This window comes from Hylobates moloch, unplaced genomic scaffold (assembly GCF_009828535.3).
Source record: "Hylobates moloch isolate HMO894 unplaced genomic scaffold, HMol_V3 SCAFFOLD_23, whole genome shotgun sequence".
Lineage (NCBI taxonomy): Eukaryota > Metazoa > Chordata > Mammalia > Primates > Hylobatidae > Hylobates > Hylobates moloch.
In genome coordinates, this window is record NW_026652298.1 from 39,783,935 (window position 1) to 39,796,042 (window position 12,108).

The 12,108-nt window shown below is 57.5% G+C and overlaps 1 protein-coding gene across 1 annotated transcript in view; it reads right to left on the bottom strand.

Moving 5' to 3' along the window:
* Positions 1-715: 715 nt before the first annotated feature.
* Positions 716-12,108, bottom strand: part of MSRB1 (methionine sulfoxide reductase B1) — a 20,710-nt gene continuing 9,317 nt past the window's right edge. The window contains exon 3 of the mRNA XM_058434102.1: positions 716-1,905. Coding sequence (XP_058290085.1) covers positions 1,615-1,905 — 291 coding nt within the window. The 3' untranslated portion in view covers positions 716-1,614. The remainder of the gene's footprint in view (positions 1,906-12,108) is intronic.

The window sequence follows — 12,108 nt, forward strand, 5'->3', positions numbered from 1 at the left end:
CCCCCTGCCCAGCCCAGCATGGTCATTTCCATCTCCTGGCCTTTGCCCTGCCGTCCCCCTACTGGATGCTTTATCCTTAGTCCCCGCTGAGGGCAGAAGGACTTTCCAGGAGGAATTGACCAGAACGGCAGGATGTGGAATGGACTGGGGGCAGGGAGAGAGAGATGCAGGGACCAGGAGTCAGCTCGGAGGGTTCTCCTGGAAGCTGACCCCTCCCTCCATCTGGCACTCAGCTGACGGTGGCGGCACACCTGGGGGAGCCCAGGATGGCAGCACTGGGGCGGTTCATTCGCCAGTGGATCCCCAGCACCTAATAGAGCCTGGCACGCAGTGGACACTCCATTAATGTCGCTCAGTGGAAGGGTATACGTGGGAGGAGAGGTCGGGAAGCCTTTCTGGAGGTGACGGCCAGGTGGAGAGGAGAACAGCATTCCAGGCCAAGGAACCGCGTGGGTGAAGGCTCAGCAGCAGAGAGCCCCGGGCAGTAGAGGATGGCGTGGAGCTTAAGGCCCTGTAGGAACAGGGGCGGGGCTTAGAGTCTGGCCTGACGCTGGTCCAGCCCCGCCCCCTGCTCAGGCTCCCACCAACTCTGAGCCACCAGACCCTTCTTTGTAAAATGAAGACCTGCCATGACTCACAAGAGTCTCTGAAGAGTAACAGCTTTATTGTGATGTAATTCACACACCATACAATCCAGCCATTTGTCGCGTGCAAATCAATGGTTTTCAGTATGTTCACAGTTGTGCAATCGTCACAATCAATTTTAGAACATTTCTATCACCCCAAAAAGAAATCCTGTGTCCATTAGCAATGATGCCCTTTTCTCCCCTTCCCCCAGCCCCTGGCAACCACGAATCTACTTTCTGTCTCTATGGGTTTGCCTATTCTGGACATTTCACAAAAAGAGAATCATTGCTTGAAGCCAGGAGTTCAAGACCAACCTGGGCAACAAAGCGAGAACCCCGTCTGTACAAAATATTTTAAATTTAGCCAGGCACAGTGGCACACACCAGTCGTCCCAGCACTTTGGAAGTCTGAGGCAGGAGGTTCACTTGAGGCGAGGAATTCAAAACCAGCCTGGGCAACATAAGGAGTACCAGTCTCTACAAAAAATTTCAAAATTAGCCAAGCATGATGGTATGCACCTGTAGTCCTAGCTTACTCAGGAGGCTGAGGTGGGGGGATCGCTTGAGCCCAGGAGTACGAGGCTGCAGTGAGCCATGATCATACCACTGCATTCCAGCCTGGGCGACAGAGTGACAGCCCATCTCTAAAAGAAAAAAAAAAGAAAGAAAGAACTATGGCCAGGCACAGTGGCTCATGCCTGTAATCCCAGCACTTTGGGAGGCCAAGGCTGGTGGATCACTTGAGGTCAGGAGTTCGAGACTAGCCTGGCTAACATGGTGAAACCCTATCTCTACCAAAAATACATAAATTAGCCAGGTGTGGGCCGGGCGCCATGGCTCACGCTTGTAATCCCAGCACTTTGGGAGGCCGAGGTGGGCAGATCACCTGAGGTTGAGAGTTCGAGACCAGCCTGACCAACATGGGGAAATCCTGTCTCTACTAAAAATACAAAAAATTAGCCGGGTGTGGTGGTGCATGCCTGTAATCTCAGCTACTTGGGAGGCTGAGGAAGGAGAATGGCTTGAACCCGGGAGGTGGAGGTTGTGGTGAGCCGAGATCGCACGATTGCACTCCAGCCTGGGCAACAACAGCAAAACTCCATCTTAAATAATAATAATAATAATAATAAATTAGCCAGGTGTGGTGGGGCATGCCTGTAGTCCCAGCTACTCGGGAGGCTGAGGCACAAGAGTCCTTTGAACCCGGGAGGGAGAGGTTGCAGTGAGCTGAAATTGCACCATTCCACTCCAGCCTGGGAGACAGAGTGAGACCCCATCTCTAAAACGAAAAAAAAAAGAAAGAGAATCATACAATGTTCGTCCTTTTGTGTCTGGGTCTCTCACTCAGCATGTTCTCCAGGTTCATCCACATTGTGGCGTGTGCCCGTGCCTCCTTCCCCTTCATGGCTGAGTAATACTCCATCGTATGGATGGACCACCTTTTGTTGATTCCCTCATTCGTTGATGGATATCTAGGTTGTTTCCACGGTGGGGTTCTTATGAATAACGCTGCCATGAACATTCAGGTGTATGGTTTTGAGTGGACAAATGTTTCATGGCTCTAGGGAATATACCTAGGAGTGGAATTGCTCAATCACATGGGAACTGTGTTCAGTGCCTTATGAAGGTTAAATCTGATCATTTCAGGAACTTCTTCTCCGTGTTCCTCACACACACAGTAACTTCCTTTCCTCTGCCCCAGGACACCTGAGCAACCAGACCACAGGGACAAAGGATGGGGGCTGTGCCTGCACCCTGAGAGGGTCCCTCATCTCCTGCTCTCTGTCTGAATGTCCTCCTCTGCCAAGAAACAGAAATCAGCAAGTTCCTTCTGCGTAGCCGGATCTCCCAAGGCCCCAGGGGTTTTGAGGGTCCACACTGCCCGAGCTCATCTTGACCCCTGCATAAGCCAGAAAGCCAGGCAGATGGTCTGTTCACCCTCCAGCTGTCGAACATGCAGATGGCCGGCCTGATGTAGTGGCTGGGAGGAGAGGATCTGGGAGGGGAGATGGGCTGTGCTGCCCCAGCTGCTGGGCCCAGTAAATGTTGTCCCTTGGAGAGGTGACAAGGAGGGCCAGAGCAGGAGGGGTTGGAGAGGGGAAGAGGCGGGGAGTCCTGGGGAGAAAGGCTGTGCTGGGAGGAAGGCTCTGCCCAGCCTCAGACCCACAACCAGCATGCTGCCTACATCTGTGCCCCTTCACAGTCTATAACTATTTCTCTGTGGGTGATTTTGATCCGTCTCCACCTACCCATGATCTCTACAAGGGCAGAGACGGGGTCAGTCTTGATCCCTTTTGTGGCTCCACGCCTGATCAGGGTGACAGCTCGTTTGTTGAGCGACTGACTGTGTGTGTGTGTGTGTGTGTGTGTGTCTCTCCCCGACACCCCTCTCCACCTCTTTCCCAGTCTGTCCCCTCCCCGGGGTGGGCACCCCCAGCCTGGGCCCTCACAGGCAAGGGCAGGACCGCGACCCCACTCTGGAAAGTGATTAGCGGCCCCGCCTTCCTCCAGAGACAGCTCGGGTAGATTTCATACAGCGAGGAGGCGCTCCAGGAACTCCCTCCCTGAGCACCACACCCTTCAGCCCTGAGACCCGCCCCGCCCCGCCCCTCCTGCCAGGCTTCCTGCGAGGGGAGCGAGGGGAGGGGGCTGCCGCCAGAGGGCGGGCCCAGCTGTCCTTGATTTGTGTGGGGTTTTGCACTTCAGATGCCTGATTTGCCCGAGCTCATAAAGGATGTGGTTCCCTCCCAGGGAGGGGCCCCTCAGAGAGGCCCGTCCCCCATCCTACCCTCCTCGAGGGCCCGCTGTTCCCAGTTCACCCTGGTGGGGACCAAGGCGGGGCAGGAGCCCCTCGCTAGGATGGGGCAACGCTAACAGCAAAAGCTGGAGGGACCATCAAGGCTGATTCAAGGCCAGCTCTGTGGCCAGGTGTGGTGGCTCACGCTTGTAATTCCAGCACTTTGGGAAGCTGAGGCAGGAGGATTACTTGAGCCCAGGAGTTCGACACCTGCTTGGGCATCAGAGGGAGATCTCATCTCTAAAAAAACTGTTTTAATTGGCCAGGCATGGTGGTGCACACCTGTGGTCCCAGCTACTCAGGAGGCTGAGGTGGGAGGATCTCTTGAGCCCAGGAGGTCAAGGCTGCAGTGAACTATGATTGCACCACTGCACTCCAGCCTAGGCCACAGAGCAAGACCCAATCTCAAAAAAAAAAAAAAAAAGCCAGCTCTGCCCCCTCCTAGCAGGTGACCTTAGCAGGAATCCAGGCCCTGTGATCCTGTGATCCTCACTTCCGTACTGTATTAAACAAAGTTGACACCCACCCCCACCTCCCTTTGTACCCAGCTCCTAAGTGCTGGTGAATGTTCTTTATGATAAGGACCCAGAGAACGTGCAGCAGTGGCCACAGAAGAAGGGGTGCTCAGAGGCTGCTCCCGCCCTGGGGAACCTGAGGACCTATCTCATAATTCCGTCTTCCCTGCAGACAAGGCTGGAGCAGAAAGGCATCACTGGCCTCACGGTGGCAAGCAAGCCTGGCTTGCTGAACCCAGGATCTTGTTCCTGGTGACCCAGGGACACTGTGACAGACAAGGGTTGTGGGGCTTCCCAGGATTTGCCAAGGCAGACCAGATTCCCAGCGTCGGGAAGGATGCTTCCCCACTGTCTTCAGTCTCCTGCCTGCTGGGAGCCAGCCTGCTTCCAGCCACCCTCACTCCTCTCCCTTGGGTCTTCCTGGAGGAATCAGCACAGAGAGAAGGCGATTTGCTACTATTTCCTGTTCCCTCCCCCAACCCCCATGAATAACTGGGCCCTGCAAACTGCCTCTTGCCCACCAGCCTGGCCCAGCTCAATTTATAAAAATGTAGCAATCAGGCCAGGCGCAGTGGCTCACGCCTGTAATCCCAGCACTTTGGGAGGCTGAGGCGGGTGATCATCTGAGGTCGAGAGTTCAACACCAACCTGGCCAATATGGCAAAACCCCGTCTCTACTAAAAATACAAAAATTAGCTGGGCACAGTGGCTCGTGCATGTAATCCCAGCCCCTTGGGAGGCTGAGGCAGGAGAATCGCTTGAACCTGGGAGGCAGAGGTTGCAATGAGCCAAAGTTGCACCATTGCACTCTAGCCTGGGTGACAGAGCTAGACACTGTCTCCAAAAAAAAGAAAAAAACAAACAAAAAAAACCAATGTAGCAATCCTTCTTCCAGGCCGGTAGTTCCATTTCTGCCTCTCTCTCCAGGGTGGATCTGAACAGGACAAGAGGAGGGTCCCACAGAAACAGGGCTCTCCTTGCCCTCCCCCAGCCCCACCTCCTCCAGTTTCATGGCCCTAAGCCAGGGCTTTGGGCATGGAAGTCTCCCAGCCCTGTGGGGAGGGCAGAGCAGCGTTCAATCAAACCCAAGCGAGTCCTCTGTGGCCAGGTCTGTCCAGCCCTGTCGATGGTCTCGATGGACTGGAAGGCCACCAGGAGCATGTTCGTCAGGAGCAAGGGGACTGGACACAGGCCCAGGAGTCGCATGCGCTGCATAGGGCGTGGGACTCTGTGTGCCTGTCTGTGGACCCTGGTGAGTGTGCACATCTTCTGCGAGTATGCACGTGGGCACAGGTGGAGGGGGGTTCAGAGGCCTGCGGCCAGGCCCCAGGCACCTTCACACAGTGTGTAAAGCCCGAAGTGACACCCCACACCACTTTCAGAGTCTGTAAGCCCCCTTCTGTTTTTTGGTTTTTGTTTTTTTTCTTGAGAGGGAGTCTCGCTCTGTCGCCCAGGCTTGTGTGCAATGGCGTGATCTTGGCTCACTGCAACCTCTGCCTCCCAGGTTCAAGTGAATCTCCTGCCTCAGCCTCCCGAGTAACTGGGATTACAGGCGAGTGCCACCACGTCCAGCTAATTTTTTGTATTTTTAGTAGAGATGGGGTTTCACCATGTTGGCCAGGATGGTCTCGATCTCCTGACCTCAGGTGATCCACCCGCCTCGGCCTCCCAAAGTGCTGGGATTACAGGCGCGAGCCACGGTGCCTGGCTGCCTGTAAGCCCCTTCTGAAGAGCAAGTCCCCGCCGGCCAGCAGACAGGATCCCCAGCAAGGGCACCTCCATTTGCCCTACTTCCAGGGGCAGCACCTCACCCCCGCAGTGGACCACACAGGCACGTGGCCTGTCTTACTCGGCTCAATGCTCAGGAGGACCCAGAACCTGCAGCCAGGCTGAGAGCTCTAAATTTCTCTTCCCAACCCCCACCCCTGCCACGCCCCTCCTAGGCTTCAGAGCCTTCAAACTCAACCCCTACCCCTCTCCCCACCCCTCTGGCCGAGAGCCAGGACTCCATCCCTCATCTCCCAGGCTGGTCACTGCTGTCCTCTCTCTGACTCCAGTTGCCCTCCCTGGCCTTAGACCTGGATACACACCAGGGGCTCCCCGGCTTGGAGTTCTGGGGCCCAGCAAAGAATCATACTCCGAGAGAGACTTCGAGACCAAAAAGGCCCTGGAGTTGAGGTGGAAGGGGAAGCCCAGGGCCAGCAGGCCTAGTCCATGACTGGAAGCAGACCCCAGGGGCCCTGGCACCCAGCCCACCTGGCTCTGGCCACCCTCTCCTCCCCTCTCCTGCACTGCAGCCAACAAACCCTTTGAAGCCAAGAGTAGCTTGTAAATGTCCTGGAGATGAAACTTGGTAAGACAGGAAGTCAGGGGCTGAACCATGAATAACCTCCAAGGTTTTACAAGGAGGCAGGGAGTGGGGGGCCGTGAGGGGTTGGAAGTGGAGAAAGCTTATCCACAGGTAACCCTGAGCCCCTCCCCAGCCGCCTCCCGGCCCTCTGTCACTGAGGCCCCACCAACCTTCTTCCCAGGGCTTCTTACCCCAAGCTCTGTTAACCACAGCCTTAGTGCCCAGGGCCTGGAGAGGGTGACAGGTGGCTTGACCGTTCCCCAGACCGCCAACACACCCACGCAGATGTGGGGTACACATCTGGCACCCCTCCCAAGATTGTGCAACCCTGCAGGGGAGTGGGCAGCAGGTGGTGTGAGTGGATGAACATTTGTTAATCTGCTGCTACTGTATGCAGCACCCCGAGGGCTCGGCGTTTAAGAAAGAGAACGAGGGCCAGACACAGTGGCTCACGCCTGTAATCCCAGCACTTTGGGAGACCGAACTACTGTGCCTGGCCCGAATCACCTAGGTTCTAAACCAGGTTATCACAGTACTGAAGGTGAGGAATGACTGAGCCTTGGGCTGGGGAGGTGGCATTGCTGAGAGAGAAAAGGAGACATTTAAAATATATTTGGGGCTGGGTGTGGTGGCTCATGTCTGTAATCCCAGCATTTTGGGAGGCTGAGGCAGGCGGATCACCTAAGGTCAGGAGTTCAAGACCAGCCTGGTCAACATGGCGAACCCCGTCTCTAGTAAAATAATACCAAAAAAAAAAAAAAAAATTAGCTGGATGTAGTGGCGCATGCCTGTAGTCCCAGCTACTCGAGAGGCTGAGGCAGAAGAATCACTTGAACCTGGGGAAGGTAGAGGTTGCAGTGAGCTGAGATTGTGCCACTGTACTCCAGCCTGGGCAAAAGAGCAAGACTCCATCTCAAACAAACAAACAAAAAAAGACTGGGCATGGTGGCTCACGCCTGTAATCCCAGCACTTTGGGAGGCCAAGGCAGGCAGATCACGAGGTCAAGAGATCAAGACCATCCTGGTGAACATGGTGAAACCCCATCTCTACTAAAAATACAAAAATTAGCCGGCATGATGGCGCGTGCCTGTAATCCCAGCTACTCAGGAAGCTGAGGCAGGAGAATCGCTTGAATCTGGGAGGCGGAGGTTGCAGTGAGCCGAGATCGTGCCACTGCACTCCAGCGTGGGCGACAAAGCCAGACTCCATCTCAAAAAAAAGAGAGAGAGAATGAGATGAAGGTGCTGTGGTTGATGGCTTTGAGGAGCTCCTTGACCTGGGATGGGTGAGGCCCGCAAGAGGGGAACAGGGGCCCAGTTTATGCATGCAGAGAGGAGGCCCACCCAGGCCCCTGCTGTGGGGGAAGGAGAGGACCACTGGGGCAGAGCCCCAAAGAAAAGCTTCTAGAAGGGTTGTGATGTGTGTAGAAGGGCAAAACAGAAGAAGGAAAAACAAACTCTAGGAATGCAAGGGGTGTGTTTCTACAGTGGGGTCTGGTTTGCCTGGAGGTGCAGGTGAAAGGGTTTGGGTTCAGGTGATGCAGGCAATAAAAACAACATAATTGACCCGGCTGAGGAGCTCACACCTGTAATCCCAGCATTCTGGGAAGCCGAGGAGGGGGATCCCTTGAGCCCAGGAATTCAAGACCAGCCTGGGCAACAAAGCCAGAGCACGTCTCTACAAAATTTTTTTTTTCTTTTAATTAGCCAGGCACAGTGGCTCATGCCTGTAATCCCAGCACTTTGGGAGGCCGAGGTGGGCGGATCACGAGGTCAGGAGATGGAGACCATCCTGACTAACAAGATGAAACCCCGTCTCTACTAAAAATACAAAAAATTAGCCGGGCGCGGTGGCGGGCGCCTGTAGTCCCAGCTACTCGGGAGGCTGAGGCAGGAGAATGGCGTGAACCCGGGAGGCGGAGCTTGCAGTGAGCCGAGATCGCACCACTGTACTCCAGCCTGGGCGGCAGTGCCAGACTCCATCTCAAAAAAAAAAAAAAAAAAAAAAAAGGAAACCACCGCAAACCGTCATTATGATAAACAACACCGATCTCATTTATGGAGTAGGAAATCAAGCTGGAGAGGTGGGGTCAGCCTAGGTCAGAGCAGGCAAGGACTGTGGGAACCTTTGAGGGAGGGACCTGGTCTGGTTGTTATTTTGCAGAGAGGACTCTGGTTGGGGCAAGGCAGCTAGGAGCTGTCTGGGTTGTAGGGGGGAGAGGTGGGCGGAGGAAAGAGGCCTAGGAGGTGGAACCCTATGATCTAGCCCTGAGGGCGGGCCAGGTCCGGGCAGCCTGGTTCCCACGAAGCGCCCTGAAGAAAGGGCTGGGGGCGTCCTGCCTCCACCCGCGCCCCCAACCACGCCTGCCGTTCGCACCGGCCGCCCCCACCCCCGCCCCAGGCTCTGTCCTCCAGTGACCCTGGAAGGGGCACCTGTGGCTACGACTGCACTCCCTGTAGCGGTCACTTCGTGAAGCCCAGCAAACGCCCTGCAGCTGCCCCTGGCACCCTCAGACGACCAGAGGTCTCGGCCTGGGTCCCTAGCTCCGGCCCAAGGGCGGGCGTGGCCGACGGGGCGGGCTTCTCTGAGCGGACCGCTCGCTGCCTCCGCTGCGCCCCCCCGCGGCCATCCGGGGAACTACAGCGCCGGCACGACCCGGCGCCTGCGCACTCAGCCCATCCGGCCCGGCAGCACGGAGCGAGCGCGCCCCCTGCTGGTCAGTCCTGCGCACGTCCCGCGCCCGGGGCCGGGAGGCCGCCTCGAGGGCCGGGGCTTGCACCGGGCCGCGGTGCCTTCGCCTACCCTTCCGGACGCCCCCTCCCACCTGCCGGCCCGTCCGCGGGTAGGCGGCTCCCGGGGGCTGCCCACGGCCCCCAGCCCCACCAGAGCCAGGCTCTGCGCGGCAGCTGCCACTGAGAGCGGGAAGCGGCGGTTGAGCAAGAGTCCAAAGTATGGTCTGTTCCCCGATGCGGGCCGCAGACGCTTCCTGGTGGCTGCTCTGAGCCAGGCCTGAGCCCGACTAGGGATCGCGGTGTCTCAGACACACAGTTCCATTTTCTTCCCCGTCCCTCGCCCGAGGTGACCACCCAGCCGTGCCCAGGCCTACCCGCTGCCCCTGAACCCAACCCTTGAGGGGCAAGGCCGTGCCCTGGGGAGGAAGGGGCTGCCCCCTCAGAGTTTTCTGTTCCTCAATAAAGACGCGGGGGCAGCCCCGAGGATGGGGTGTCACTCAGCAGGAGCGGGAGGGTAGGGTGACTGATTCCACACCAGACGCTCTACTGCTGGAAACACCACCCCCTCCTCCGGTGACCCAGCATACAGACCCTGCCCGCAGCCATCCCTCCCTGGGCTCTCAGTGTGAGGGGGCCTTGGGGTCCTGGAGTTCACCCGTCTCCCCACCCAAGCAGTCTGCTTGCCGGCCCCCCCCACCTCCTGAACCCAGTTGCCCCCTCCCAGCCCCACCTCCCTACCACACCTTTTTTTTTTTTTCTGAGACAAGAGTTTTGCTCTTGTTGCCCAGGCTGGAGTACAATGGCGTGATCTTGGCTCACCACAACCTCCGTGAGCCACACCCGGGTAATCTGGGTAATTCTGTATTTTAGTAGAGATGGGGTTTCTCCATCTTGGTCAGGCTGGTCTAGAACTCATGACCTCAGGTGATCCGCCTGCCTCGGCCTCCCAAAGTGCTAGGATTACAGGCATGAGCCACTGCATCCGGCCCACCACGCCGCTCTTAACATGGATGTTCGGATGAGCCTGGGGCCCTGGGATGCAGGCAGGAGGCACTACTCCCCAGCCCCCACCAGGATCACCACCCCTGCACTGCTGTGGCTGAGATCCCCAGGTGCCAGCAGGCCTCTAGCCACCCAGCTACAGGCCTGAGCCTGGTAGACAGCCCTGGGGACACAGCCCTGCACACAGGGGCCCAGTTTGCAGGCGAAGGCCAGTCTGCTCTTGGGCGTGAGTCCACTCTCGGGGAAACACTGGCCTCAGATGCAGAGCTGGGAGTGCTGGGAGAGGGCAGCACAGCCCAGGCCCTTGCCTGGCCCTATGCTCGGGAAGGCCACTCCCACTCAGCAGCTCCCTCCTCGCCGCAGCAGAGCCACCTTCCACAGGACCTGCCCACAGAGCCCTTCCCAGAGCCACTGCTCCTCATTCAGGGAGAAACAGAAAGGGGCAGGTGTGGGCATGGAGGACCCGAACTGGCTGCCTCGGACAGTATTGGGAGCCCTGTGCACCCCCTGCCAGACCCGCCATCACCAACTGACTCGGCATGGCAGGACAAAGACCCTGATCAGAGGCCACTGGCGGCCGGCCACATGTGGCCTGGAGTGGCTCAGGTCCCCGGCGGCGGCAGAGGACACAGGGCTTCTCCCAGCTGTGTAGCCTCAGACTAATCACTGTGTTCTCTGAGTCCCCCTTGTCTCCCCAGAAGAATGAAGCTAAGGAGAGTACCTGCTGCACTGGGGTCAGTCGCTGCAGCGGGCCTGCTCTCACCTGCTGAACTAGGGGGTGGGCAGGCCACAGGCTGGGCTGGGACAGTGCCCGAGAGCCAACGAAGACACTGGGTGGCCAGGGCAGCCCCAGAACAGGCTCCACTTTAGCCGGTGACCAGAGTTGGACACACTGGGGTCCAGGTATAAAAAAGTCAGGGCATGGGTGGGAGCTAGAATTAGGGGTTGAGAGACACCCTCCTGCTCTCCACAGCTCCAGGGAGATTCTGGCAACTAGTCTCAGTTCTGGCCCCCAGCAGGGCAGAGATGGAGACATTTGCTAGAACAGGTGGCTGCCACAGCACATGGTGGGGAGGGGCAAGCAGCAGGAAGTCCCTTCTGTGTGCGGTCCTCCCCGAGGGGCCCTTGGTGCTTTCATCAACGCTCACTCTTCCCAACACCCGCCCCATGCACCCCCACCTCTAGACCGAGAGCCCACTGGCTAGCAGTGCCAGGAGTCAGGCCTCTGACCCACAGGGCAATGCACACAGCACCCAAGCATCTGTAGCATCCCCTGCCCGCCCCGGGTGGCTCTCCTGTGCCCTCATCCAACAGGGAGACAGGCTGGGTGCCACTAAGGGAGGCACAAAGAGAGGAAGGTCGAATGTCCCGCCCAAGATCAGGGTCACGCAAGGAGTCCGAGGACAGCAAGGGAGCCAGCGGCCTCTGCAACGGCCACTGACTCCACGTCAGAGCAGGGACCACTAGACCGGGCTGGGGAGGGGCCGGCAGGTGACAGAGTCAGCCCTGTGAGGGGTGAGCAGGCTGAAGGGGCTAGCAGCACGGCTGGCCTCTCCCTGGTCTCCACTGTGGCCTGCACCGCAGGCGCTGCCCCTCCTGTGGGGGGACACTGCCTTCCATTGAGGGTGCCTCTTCCAATCGTACACCCGGAACCGGGGATGACCACGGGACAGGCCCACTGGGATCGGACCCGAGCCAACGCTCCCTTGGTCTGGGCCTTCATAAGCCCCTATTCTGACCCAGTGGCATCTGACTCCAGAGTTCGTATCGGTTCAGAGCCAGCATCCAGGAGTCCCCAGAAGTTCTCATGATCTGCTTTTCCCCAGTGCACAGCCGCAGAGATCCCCTTGAAGGCTGGGAAAAGACGAACAGGATAAATCTGGGGGATCCTTCCTCAAGGCACCTGGCCCCCTCCATTCAGTGGTGTGGGTCTGAATGGAGTTTTGGGTCTGTGACCTGGCTCCAGTCTGAGAATTCATTGAGAGCCATGGTTCTGGGTTTTTCTCAAGAGATGGGTTTTTTTTGTTTGGTTGGTTGGTTTTTTTTTTTTTCTTTTTTTTTTTTTTTTTTTTTTTGAGATGGAGT